This window comes from Micromys minutus (genome assembly GCF_963924665.1).
Source record: "Micromys minutus genome assembly, chromosome: 13".
NCBI classification, from domain to species: Eukaryota; Metazoa; Chordata; class Mammalia; order Rodentia; family Muridae; genus Micromys; species Micromys minutus.
In genome coordinates this window covers 3,344,212-3,357,411 of record NC_137982.1, presented here as the reverse complement: position 1 = coordinate 3,357,411, position 13,200 = coordinate 3,344,212, and the positions used below count along the sequence as shown (strand labels likewise).

Genomic DNA, 13,200 nt, shown 5'->3' with positions numbered 1-13,200 from the left:
TGTTTACAGACTATTGGGTGCCCTTGGCTACCCAGCCGATGCGGCTGGCCTTTCTCTTCCCAAGATTGGAAGAGGTCATCTAGAAGTGGTGAAGGCCTTGTTCAGACCTCCAGGGAACCCCGCCTTGCAGTAGAAAGAGCTTCCATGTCAGGCTTGTTATGGGCAGCAGGTTATTAGAGGAAAACTCCAGTCTGCTTTCCTGTATGCTTTATTAGCCACTGGGGGCTGGAACTGCTTTTCTGAGCTCCACCTCCCAGTCACCGCCCTTAAAAGAGGTTCCCTAAGGCTGGCAGGCAATAGAACCTCTTAAGAGACTAGAGTTGCATACTCCAGGGATGGCCCTCCTCTCCGGAGTAGGGTTGCCTCCCTTTCCAGCCGGTTTGGAGAGAAATCTAGGACAGAGCTTGGCTGTTGTCCTGTCCCGTTGTCCTCAGTGGGATGGTCCAGTACTTGCCCTGGAGACTGGCATGTGCCTCTAGGAAGCCAGGGCTAAACTCCAGTTCAGCTTCACTGCCTTCGGACTCCCAGTAGAGCACCTGCTGCCCCCAAAATGTTGTGGTCCTCAGACTGTGGGTATCCCTGACCTGTGAAGAACCAGGTAGGCAGGACAGGCCATGAGCAATCATTATTCATAAACTCCTGGCTACTCAGAATCATGTTTGCTTATTATAGGAACCTGCATGAAGAACACTGTCTACCCAAGAAACTGAAGCTCAGAGACTTAGGGACCCCCTCTCTAGAATACACGGCCAGGTGCTAGAGCTGGGATCAAGACTAATTCTGAAGTGATCTGATGCCTTGTAGAGCATACAGAATCTCAGCCCTACTTACACTCTTCTGAAAACCAAACAAAACAAAAACACCAGGCATGAACATGATGCTTCTACCCCTAGGAAATGCCTTCGCTCTTCCTTCTTGTAAGTCGAACCACAGCATTTGCTGCTGAGTGAGTAAAGGAAACCCTCTTTCCCATTCTTTCAAATAATGTCAAAGTTTTGGATGAAAAAAAGAAAAAAAAAGCTAAATGTGTCCCCTAAAGCCAGCACTCTCATCCTCCTTCCTAGAGACAGCTCTCCAGAATCATATCTAAAAGTTACCTCCTCCCCTTTTTGTTTGTCCCCATCCTGGTGGCCTCACCGAGACATAGTTGGCATTGGTCCCCTCAGAAGCGGCTCCCATGTCACTGGCCAAGGCACGGATGGCAATTCTGGCCTGTGGGGCCACACTGATGAAGACCCTGCAGGTCCCTGCCTTCCTTTCGTCTGGGCTCAGTGAGGGACTCACAATTTCACCCTGAGGTCCAAAGAGCTGCCTGTCACATTCTGCAGGCAAGAACAAGGATAGACTGGGTGTGGGCCACCTCAGAGAAACTACTGACACCAGGCTGGCCCTGACTGATGCTCCTCTCCCTGCTCCTGGGCCCTTACTCTGACCATTTCTAATAGACTAGCTTCAGGCAGGGAGGGCTCAGCAGAAGTGTTCTGTACAAGTCTGACAACTTAAATCCGATTCCTGGAACCCACATGGTGGTTGAACAAACTCTAACATGTCCCCCCGCCTTGCCCTCACAAACACAGTAACTTTTAAGGGAAAGGGTGGCTGATGATGGGTGTGTGTAAGCTTTCAGTTCTTGCCACACACACCTGATGACCTGAGTTTAATCCCAAGAACCCGAGTAAAGATAAAAGGAGGAAACTGACTCCGTGGGTTGCCTCTGTCCCCCACACCCACATCATTCCATGCGCATGCTCACACATGCACATCCTTTAATTTTTAAAGGAATGAAAGCCTTTGGTGCCCTCTGAGGGGAGAAGGGAACAGTGGCGTGCTTTGGGCAGGGCATTTTACAAGAGGAGTCAATAAACTGGGCCACACAATACATAAAATGCTAAACTGGCGGAGAAGTTGAAGTTGGTTGTGTTGTCCAGGGCTGTCATCAGTGGGAACCCCACTGCACCTAAGCCTCTCTTGAGGCTTGTCTGCCTGTGGGAAATGAGAAGCGATGAGGAGGAAGCCAGTGGGCTCCCCGGTGTGGCCTTGCTGCCAGCACAGTGGCTTCAGGGAAAGGGTGAGACCATGAAGCCACTGCAGAGGCCACACCCCTGTTCGACTGCTTTCACTTGACGCCTGAGCCATGCAGAGTTGTCAGGAGCTGGCAAGGTAAGACGTCTTCAATCATTTTACATCAAAACCCTGAAGTGATCAAGAGGGCTCTTACAGGATACCGTTAGGGTTCTGGGTGAAGCTGGGATCTGTGAGATGCTCTCTGGAGGAGTATGTTGTGCATGCGTCTTCCTTGTGAGTGCTAGCATACACTTACAAGTCATGGGAAGCAGGCTGAGGAAAAGTGGCTCACAGGCCTGAGAGGACCTTAAAACAAGCGAGGGCCAAGGGAATGAGGCAGTGAGTGTCCTGAGGAATGAGGCAGGACAGGGACCATATCTACATCTGCCCATGTGGTTCATGGCCACAGAGGAACTCCAGCCTGACCATGTGGAAGTTTCTGTTGTGGCCAGCTCTCTTCTGCCCTGCCCATGGCCCTGTTGAAAATGCCCTGTCCACAGGAACACAGTCACACCCACCCAGTGAGGAGGTAGAGAGGCCCAGGCACCCGGCGCACCTTTGTGGAAGGTCCCCGGGGCAGGTTGGCTCCGGTACAGAAGCAGTGCTCCCCCTCCTGGTAGCACCCGACGCTGCCTCACCACCAACGTGTTGGTTTTGGTGCTGAAAGTCATGCCAGTCACCTTCCAGCATGTCTTCCTCCATGTGAACTTACCCCAGAGCAGTAGCAGCTCCCCTAGAAAGGGCGGGACAGTGAGGCACCCTCACCCCTGTTCCACAAGCAGCAAGCTGCTCAGGGCTGAGTTCCGATAACTACTTCCCCTCTTACTGGTTTATGTAACAAAGTAGGGGGCATGTCACCAGAGCTCTTATTCCCCCAGTGCCCCATCTTATCCCCACACTCCAGTCATCAACAGCATTCAAGATGGAAAGTAGGAACACAGCAGGGGCATCCTGCCAGAAACAGCATGCACTGGAGTTGAGCAGCTGGAGCCCAGCTCAGCAGCTTTGCTGCTGGAACCCTAGCCCGGCGGTTGTCCACACACCTCTGGATTTACCTGCACTACACTTGAGGGAGCTCTCGAGGATTTGGAGGGTCACCACTTCACCCAGAGGTCTCCCGATGGCCACCACACAGTCTAGCTGTCTTTGACCTCGCATGTCAATGGTTCCTGTGGGCTCCAGGTATTGCCTTCCACAGACACCTACCCAAGAGGCAAGAAATCAGGTGACCAGAACAGAGCAGGGCTGGAACCTGGAGCTGGCAGGGACTGAGAAGAGGGCTATATGTCACAGCAACAGTCACCATCTAAGGCACCAGGACACTTCTGTGTGCTTCAGGGAAAGGGAGGCAGTGTGCTGTGTGGGCCTTGGACAGCACGGACCTAAGCTCCTGGCCCTACAACCTGCAGGTTATTCTGAGATGGGAGTAATGGTGTGGTTTCTGAGCTGGAGAGATGGCTCAGGCAGTAAAGTGTCCTCTTGTAAGCACGGGGACCTGAGTTCAATCTCCAGAACCTATATCTTAAAGGACAGATTTAGATATTCACATGTGTAGACCCAGCACTGAGGAGGCAGAGGCAGGAGGATTCCTGGGCTCCACCAGCCAGCCTATAACCTACTTGGACAAGCTCCAAGTCAATGAAAGACCCTGTCTAAAACAAGATAGACAATTTCTGAGAAATGATATCCAAGGTTGTCCTCTGGCCTACATACACACATGTATATGCACACACCTGTACCTGCATACACACAAACACGAACATACACATACACATGTAAAAAGTGTGGCTTCCCTTAGCCAGATGGGAAGGAGGCCCTGAGCCCAACATGGTCTAGCACCCAAGTGCTTATCCTGTGAGATACCAACAGGAAACAGGAAGAAACCTAACCAGGCACTTCCAGGTTTTCCCGGAGCCCCAGAAACTGGGAGGCTGGGGAAGGAGTGTAGGCCCGGGCTTGGGGCCGGAACCACTGTACGGAGGCCACAGTAACAGCCGCCTGGGTCTGTCTGGGGAGAGTAGCTTCCTTGTGAGGCAGTGAGCTGGAGATCTCCTGCCCTGCACAGGGTCCAGCCCAGCAGCCTCTCACGGTCACTGGCTTGGGCAGGTGCTGGCAGAAGTTGGCTGGCACGGGCATTTGGGCCTGGGGTCCAAGGCAGGTATCATGCCGGCGCTGGATGCCATCTCCACAGGAGACAGAGCACTGTCAGGAAAGAAGTGGAAGATCATGGTGAGCTTGTTGAAGAGGGGCAATACAGAATGAGCACACGGCAGTGTGGTGTGACAAGCACCACACACTGAGAAGCAGCGGATGTCTCTGCTTTACAGGTGAGGAGACTGGAGCTAATGCGATGTGGGGTCCAGACATCATTGTCTCAGCCTCTCTGTCCCTAGGGGCCTTAAAGAAGGGACCAGGGTGACCTCCTCTGCCTATAGTTCATTTGGTCCTGCCCCCCTGCCATTTCTGTCTCCATCTTATGTCCAGAGTCCTTCTGACCAGGGTGAGGTAGAGAAGCAGTTTATCCTATTGGTTCTGATTCTGTGCCACCTACAACTTTGAGTGAGCTCCTCCCAGGGACACCAAGCCCTACCCACCGTGGTCCGTGGTCTCTCTAGTGATTTGTTGGGTGCTTGCCACAAGATGACACTGACCTCTGTGGTATTGAGGATTCCAGTATCTGCAAACCCCAGGCCTCTTGAAACCCAGCTGTCTGGGTCTCCGTGACTTTCTGTGCCCCGGGCTCTAAGGGTACAAACAGCAGATCCTCCCCTCCTTCCAGGGTCATAGTGAATAAGGACCACAGACCCCCTTGTGCACAAAGATCCCTTGCTGATGCCTTCCTTAGCCTCAACTAGAAGTCCCAGGACCAGGGCCAGCCTTACCTCTGTCCAGCTGCTGATGTGCCAGCGGTAGGCACAGTCAGCGGTGAGGCAGGGGACACTGGCTGGGGGCCGCACCAGAGCTTTACAGAAAGTTTCGTCCACCTCTTTGTCATGGCCTTGGTCAAGCTGCATGCAGGCCACCGCTTGTGTGGCAGTGCCAAGCCCACAGCTGGCTGAGCACGGACCAAGGGACAGCAGTTTCCACCTGCAGGAAGACCCCATTGACAGCTACTTGGGCCTCTGTGGGGACTGTTGGGGACCCTCAGCTTCAACAATGCTCTGCGCACTCTGGCCATGGGTCTCCTCTGACCTCACTGAGTTCCAGTGTCCTTCTTAATATTTGTGTCATTTAATATTTGTGTCATTGACTTGACCCTTGAGAACCAAGGCAATGGGATGAGCCAGACCAAGACTCCACTTCAGGCTTGTATGGCCTGCACCGTTCACCACTGGCATCTGATCCTGCATAAATTTTTGTCCTGGAGGAGAGGAGCCATCCTGTGCACTGCCAGATGGGTATGATTAACTTCTGCCCACAAGAAGCCATAGCAAATATCCCTAATTGTGGCCATTAAATTAAAGGTGCCCATGTGCCCTTTGAGGCAGAACCATGACTGGCCAAGAAACTAGTGTCCTACAAAAAAAAAAAAAAACCCATAAACAGATCAGTGCAGGTTACAAAGTGACCACACAACACCTCAGTGGTAACCGGAACTCACACGTGCATGCAGTTTCCATGGAGCAAGCAAACAAACAAACAAAGATCTACCTGGGTGTGGTGGCACATGCCTACCATCCTAACACTTGAGAAGTAGAGACCTGAGGTTCAAGAATTCAAGGCTATCTTCAGTTACATAGAGTTTCAAGCTAGCCTGGGCTACATAAGACGCTGTCTTTTAAAAAAAGGGGGGGGGCAAAAACCCCTAAGCCATTTATAAATATATCATATTTTATAAAATTAAAAAGATTTTATTTTTGCATGATCCATGGATCATGGCCATGGTCCACGGATAGCAACATTAGCAACAATAAAAAAGCCAACACACATGGGCTGCAGGTCTCAAGTAGATTCAAAGCTACAAAATTTTAAACCATTACATATAGGGAAGGAAAAGTCAAACAACTTGATTTTTAAAAGAAAGCTTGGCAGGAGGGGCTAGAGAGACGGCTCAGTGGTTAAGAGCACTGTCTGCTCTTCCACAGGTCCTAGGTTCAATTTTCCCAGCAGCCACATGGTGGCTTTCAACCATCTGTAATGGGATGTGATGCCCTCTTCTGGCCTGCAGGTGTACATGCAGAAACAGCACTCATACATAAACTAAATAAATCTTGTTTGAAAAGCCTTGCAGACTGTGGTAGTAGCTCCTCTGTTTCTGCTGGGAATGGCATCTCTGCCTTTTCATGCACAGAGTCGAGCTACCACTTGGCCTTGAAATCTTCAGAGCTCCTGCATAATTGTACTCCATGTGCACTGGGCGTGCTCCCCATCAAGCCCTACCAGGGAGGACAGGGTTCTGGGATGCAGGCCTCATGGGAGTCAGGGCAAGGCAACCCCGGGCACTGGGTGTCAGGCAGAGTATCTTCATCATTATCCTGTCCATGAGCTATGGCTCCCCCATAGCTCACACTACAGGCACAGTACAGGACTCTGTGCACCGGGGCACAGCAGCTGTTCAGTAAATTAGAATGAGCAGTGACTAAATGTTCCATCAACATATGTGCCTGACTAGGCCAGGTGACACAAGTCAAGGGTCCTAAATTCACCCGGGCTACAGAGTGAAACCAGTGAGCATTTTGTGAGACCCCATAAATGATCAAAGAGAAGCTGGGGAGATAGTTCAGTGCCACAGTGCTCATTTAACTTGTACAAAGCCCCAGGATTAAATATTTAGACAGACAGACAAGATAGATATATGACCAGGAGTAGTGAAAAGGATCTCTGTGAGTTCTAGGCCAGCACTGTCTACAAAGTCTAGGCCAGCCAGAGCCACATAGTAAGACCCTGTCTCAAACATTAACTAAATAGATTTTTTTAGATGTTCCTATATTATCAGCATCCCGGAACCCACGCGTATACTTTACATCATCTGGGCCTGATGGCAGAGCCTAATACAGATCCATGGCTGCCTATTTCCCAAGCAAGGTGCTCACCTAGCAGGACAGGGCTCAGGACTGCAGTCCTTGAAGAAGTCTGGCCGAGGCACTGGCCAGCACTTGGAGTGAGGTACAAACACGGGGTGGCCACGGTCCAGCTGCACACAGTGAACAGCCTGTGGTGCTCGCCCCCCTCCACAGGTCACTGGGCACGGTGCCAAGACTTGAGTCTCCCACCTGAAGGAAGAAGGCCAAGGCTTCATAGGGGACTCTGCGATCAGATCCCTTCCCCTGCACTAACCTTCCCCAACTCACCGAGCAGGACACGGCCGAGCCCTGCAGACCTCCCACCGGCTTGGGGGCTTACTAGCCAAGCCACACAGCTCTTCGGAGACAGGCCTCTTGAGGACAGAATCCATGCACAGGAAATACAGTTCCCTCAGCCCTGCTGGGAAGAAGCAGGAATGCCCTTGACCCAGTTTGGCAAGGCCTACAGCATTTGTTCCTTGTCCGTCTACAGCCAAGGTCCCTCTGCATCTTACCAGCTGTGCGCACTTGGACAAGTGACTTAACCTCTCTGATCCCCTGGGTTCCACGTAATGGTATCTACCTGGCACAGTCATTTATAGCAACTGAATAATGAAGGGTGCCTGGTGTTGGAAGCCGCTGTTTTATTTTATTTTATTTGTTTTATGTTACAGCGTGGTAGGAAATGCTGTCACGGTGTCTCTTGGCCTCTACACAAGGCTCATGTAAGCAATTCTACTTCAGTGCAGTAGCCACAAACAAAGATCTAAAAGTAGGAGGGGGACTTGCTGTAAAAATGATAACAGGAAAACAGACATCAAAATACTGTGTAAATGTGTGTGTATGTGTATGTGTATACTTGTGTGTGAGTGTGTGTATTAGCATGTGTATGTGCATGTGTATGTGTGTGTATGTATGAGCATGTGTGTATGAGCATGTGTGTGTGTGAGAGCATGTGTGTGTGTATGGGCATGTGTGTGCGTGTGTGTAAGCATAAACATCTTTGCTTAAGGAATGTCTCTTGAGGGCCGGCAGTGTAGCTCAGTTGGTAGAGTGCTTGCCCACCATCCACAAAGCCCTGAGTTCAAAGCCCAGTACTGCACGGTAACCGTGCATGTGGACAGGAGATAGTTCTGTGGCTAAGAGCTCATAGAGGACCCATGCTCAATTCTCAGTGCTCACATCAGGCAGCTCAGACCAGCCTGCACTCCAGGCCCAAAGAGTTCATGTCTTTTTCTGCCCACTGCTGCACATGCACTCACGTGCAAAATCCTTACATACATATATACACCATATATACATTCATGCATGCATATATACATTCATACATGCATATATACACTCATACATGCATATATACATTCATACATGCATATATACATTTATACATGCACATATACATTCATACATGCATGTATACATTCATACATGCATATATACATTCATACATGCATATATACATTTATACATACACATATACATTCATACATGCATATATACATTCATACATGCATATATACACTTATACATACACATATACATTCATACATGCATACATACATTCATACATGCATATATACACTCATACATACATATATACATTCATACATGCATATATACATTCATACATACATATATACATTCATACATGCATATATACATTCACATAATAAAACATTTAATAAATAAGCACTGTGTTTAGTGTCACAAGTCTACAATCAAAATGAAGGCAGGAAGATTAGGAATTCCAGGCCATCCCTGGCTACATAGTTTGAGACCAGCCTGAACCACATGAGATCCAGAAAAAGGTCTTCTTAGGGTTGGCTTCCTCCATCCATCCCTTAGGGATCTCTTTCTGGCCAGTTCTAAAAAGGCGCAGTGAGTAGTCAGGGCTGTTTAAAGATCCCGTGCATCTTCTCACACCCTTCTCTACTGAAAACTCAGAAAACAGCAAATATTGACAAGGATGTGGAGAAAGTAGGACCCGGTGCCCCACTGGTGGGGGTGTAAAATTCTGTTCCAAAAACTCGTGCAGAGAGGCCTGCAAAAGCTGAGCACAGCTGGACAGCACAGCTCTGCAATTCCTCATCTTTCGTCCACCAGGACCAAAGGTCAGGCCCATGCTCAGAGCAGCACTGCTCACCAAAGCTGAAAGGAGAACCCCAGCAGCTGTCCCCTCATGGGGACCCACACCAGCACGGGCCGGACCCACAGTGGAACACTCCTTGGGGCCAAGAAGGGATTCCAACTCCACTACAACATGGATGAACCTAGTTGACAGAAGCCAGTCACAGAATGACACATTGCACAAAGCTGAGGTTCGAAGCAAGCCATAGAGAAGAAACTAACACGTAGGTAGCCAGAGGTTGGAAATCGATAAATGTTGGTGTTTAATGGAGACAGGGTCTAGATCGGAAGGATGGGATCTTCTGGAAATAGATGGTGCCTATGGCTGCACAACAAAGTGGGTGTGATTATTGCCACTGAGTGAAACACTAAAAATGTTTAAAGAGTTGGGACTGGTGAGGTGGCTCAGTGGTTAGGAGCTCTTACTGCTCTTGCAGAGGTCATGGGCTCAGTTCCTGGCATGGCAGCTCACAGCCGCCTGTAACTATTTCTGGGGGATCTGATACGTGTGCATGTATGTGTGTGTGTGCGTGTGCATGTGCGTGCATGCATGGGGGAGATAGTTTATAATAGGGAAGACCAAGAATATAATGTATCTTTAAAATGACTGTTTTGGGGCTGGAGAGATGGCTCAGCGGTTAAGAGCACTGACTGCTCTTCCAGATGTCCTAAGTTCAGTTTTCAGCAACCGATGGTGGCTCACAACCATCTGTACTGAGATCTGATGCCCTCTTCTGGTGTGTCTGCAGACAGCTGCAGTGTACTCATAACAAAAGAAAAAATAAATCTGAAAATGACTGTTTTCAGCTTTGGTGGTTGTCTTGGTCACAGCTCTGTAGGACTGTAAGGAACACAGTCTTAGGTGCCCACCTTTCTAGGATTTATCTTTGCTTTCCAGTCAGGCATGAAACATTCAGATGACTTATGGCTTCTTCAGCACTGATATAGGCAGAACGTGGGTAGATAAGAGAATCAATGGAGTTCCATGAGTGTCAGGTTCTCACCTTTCCCACAAGAAATGGAACAGAGCCCCACCATAGGAGTCCACACACGTTCAGCCTGAGGGCCTGGCTTGTCACTGCCCACTGGGGATGGAGCCTCCTCTCCCAGAGCCATGGTGTCCACCTAAAGAGAGCAATGAGCAGGTGGGTCTGTCATTCTGGCTTCTGTCTGGGACCTGCCACTCTCCCTCCTCCTCTCCTTTCCATGAGGAAAGAAGGAATATTCTGAACACTCCAGGGTTCCCTCCCTGCTGTTCTCCTGGGAGGCCAGTGCCCTGCCCCTTGGCGAAACCCTCACCATGCACCTCACTTTGGCCTGTGGAGTTTCCTTATCATGCCAAATGGTGCCAGTGGGATGGTGGGAGCTAAGGAGCAGCAGTGGATTTACCAGCATATCTGGCCCTGCAGTCCTAGACCAGAAGAATCCAGGGCCCTCCAGCCTGTCTACAACATCTGCGTGAAGCCCCTGGATGCCAGGCACAAGTTGGAAGAGTTACTTTCATAGCAGCTGGAGAGCTCTTTACTTTGCCTAGTGTCACAGGTCTGTGGTCCCCACAACTCGGGAGGCCTAGGCAGGTGCATTGAAAGTTCAAGGGCCGGCTGGAGAGATGGCTCAGTGGTTAAGAGCACTGACTGCTCTTCCAGAGGGCCTGAGTTCAATTCCCAGCAACCACATGGTGACTCACTACCATCTGTAATGGGATCTGATGCCCTTTTTCTGGTGTGTGTTTGAAAGATAGCTACAGTGTATTCATATATGTAAGATAAATAAATCTCTAAAAAAAAAAAAAAAAGAAAAAGAAATAAAGAAAGAAAGAAAAAAGAAAGTTCAAGGGCTACCTGGGCTATAGACAGGTCCCAAACAATTTAATGAGACAGTGTCTCAAAATTTAAACTATATGAAGGAAAAGACCAGGGTTATAGCTCAGCGGGAGAGTGCTTGTCTAGCATACTAAAGGCCTTGGATCTGATTCTCAGCACCTCAATTAACAGCAGCAAGCAGATTCCCCCCTCAGCTGCCTCTGACAGGCTCTATTTTCTCTCAGCCGGGCTCACTCCTTTCGGAATTTAAAGTGTGTTCTCTGACAGGGTGTTCCTCAGACAGCATTCTAAGAAGGATGGAGTCCTCGCTCTGGCCAGCAGGGAGATAACAACCTGTGTTTTTCATTTTCATGACTAACAAACGACCCAGGACTCCTGGCCACCTTCCTGCCCCATCTACTCACCTGACCTGAGCCTGGAGGACACGTGGTGCTGCGGGGCTCTGGCTCAGACGAGGTCGCATCTGTGTGGCAAGGGTCTGCAGTTGCAGGCTTGTCTGGGTCACCCACCCTGGGCACACATGTCACATTCCTTGACTCCAGACCTGCTTCACAGGCAGATGACATGCAAGGGCCAGGGTCTGACACCTCCCGTCTGAAGAAAACACAGGAATGTCATCAGGCCTCTGCCGCCTCATGGGAGGTACAGCCATCTCCTGAGGTGGATAGGGGAGTTGATATCTAAGATTCAAATATATAGATCCCATTAAGAAATAAAACTCAGGCGCTTTCTCTGAAACATTGGTTCATCACAACTCAGTTGTCCTCAATAAGAACTGTTGGGACAATGAGACAGCTCAGTGAGCAAAGGCTTCTGCTTCCAATCCTGACAGTCTGATCCCAGGGGCGGGAAGGAGAAAACTGACTGTAGTAAGTTGTCTTCTGACTTCTACTCTTTTTTTTTTTTTTTTTTAACACTTTCTATTTCATGCATGTGAGCACATTGTCACCTTCTTCAGACACACCAGAAGAGGACAACAGATCCCATTACAGACGGTTGTGAGCCACCATGTGGTTGCTGGGATTTGAACTCAGGACCTCTGGAAGAGCAGTCAGTGCTCTAACCACTGAGCCATCCCTCCAGCCCCTGACCTTCTCTCTTGCACCATGGTTTGCTCACATGCATATGCACACACGCATACATACTAAATGAACAAACAACTGTAATATCAAGTTTTAAAAAGTTTAAAAAGTAACTTTGCACTTGTCAACCACACGCTCCACCTGTGGTAAGGGGTTGGGGACGCAGAGCCCCACTCAACTGCTTTGTAGAAGCAAAGGTAGAAGACCTCCTCCCTAAGCCTATCAGCTACACGCTCGATGCCCTGTTGCAAGGCGACAGGGGTCATGTATGTTCACAGTTCCATGGTGTGATGGTGGTCATGGTGGCTGCTTAGAACACTGTGCCATCAGGGGTGCTGAGACTGGGTCATACCTCTACTCTTAACATGTGAGAGGAGAAGATGGAGCCAGGGCCATGGGTGGGCTACCAATAATCTAGGGCTCTCCCACTGTCTCTCCCAAAAGGAAGGGACCCATGCTGATCTGGCCCACTGGTGACGGGCAGACCAATAAGTGAAGATCAGTTTGGACATGGGGGATATTTAAGTCCCAGCCACCAGATATGAGCTCTGCATTCACAGCGTCACACCGTCCTCACATCCCTCATTCTCAGGTGTTAAAATCCAGTGATGGAGGTGAGCAGCCCAGCGCCTCTTGAATAGTGAGAAGGTTGACGCTCAGGCACCACCGTCTATCACCAGGATGGAGCTGATGGGAGACTCCCTACACGGGTGGGTCTCAGTAGGGACCAGCCCTGCCCAGGAGCCCTGCTGCACCACACCTTGATATACTCACCTGGTGGGACAGGGCTGGGAGTTACAGTTTTCCACCTCTGCTGCAGGCTGCTGGGCTACCGCTCTGCACCGGGTTGGTGGCAGCGTCTTTAAGAAGCCATCTTGGGCCTCCACACAGCGCAGTGACCGCTCCCGAAGGCCTCCGCCACAAGACACGCTGCATGGGCTGAAGTCTCCGGCTATCCAACTAAGAAGAAAAAGACAGAACATCAGGCCTGGGGCCAGGTTCCTCGGTTGGCTCATGGGGATGTGGTGGAAGGCAAGTCTGTCTTGCCGATCCCAAAGACACATTTCCTCTGTTCTGGTCCAGGCCTTGTGTTCCCAAGCT

At 49.9% G+C, this 13,200-nt stretch overlaps 1 protein-coding gene across 2 annotated transcripts in view; it reads right to left on the bottom strand.

Annotated features, from left to right (window-relative positions):
• Positions 1–292: 292 nt before the first annotated feature.
• ADAMTS13 (ADAM metallopeptidase with thrombospondin type 1 motif 13) overlaps positions 293–13,200 on the bottom strand; it is a gene marked incomplete at its 5' end in the record, with an annotated part of 30,402 nt that continues 17,494 nt past the window's right edge. Inside the window, 11 exons of one of the 2 annotated variants that reach the window (XM_080927331.1) lie at positions 293–584; positions 1,138–1,322; positions 2,621–2,797; positions 3,120–3,266; positions 3,954–4,266; positions 4,947–5,151; positions 7,098–7,277; positions 7,356–7,485; positions 10,199–10,319; positions 11,422–11,611; positions 12,874–13,059. In XM_080927331.1, coding sequence (XP_080783457.1) covers positions 393–584; positions 1,138–1,322; positions 2,621–2,797; positions 3,120–3,266; positions 3,954–4,266; positions 4,947–5,151; positions 7,098–7,277; positions 7,356–7,485; positions 10,199–10,319; positions 11,422–11,611; positions 12,874–13,059 — 2,026 coding nt within the window. In that variant the 3' untranslated portion in view covers positions 293–392. The remainder of the gene's footprint in view (positions 585–1,137; positions 1,323–2,620; positions 2,798–3,119; positions 3,267–3,953; positions 4,267–4,946; positions 5,152–7,097; positions 7,278–7,355; positions 7,486–10,198; positions 10,320–11,421; positions 11,612–12,873; positions 13,060–13,200) is intronic. The other variant, XM_080927332.1, reaches the window with a different exon arrangement.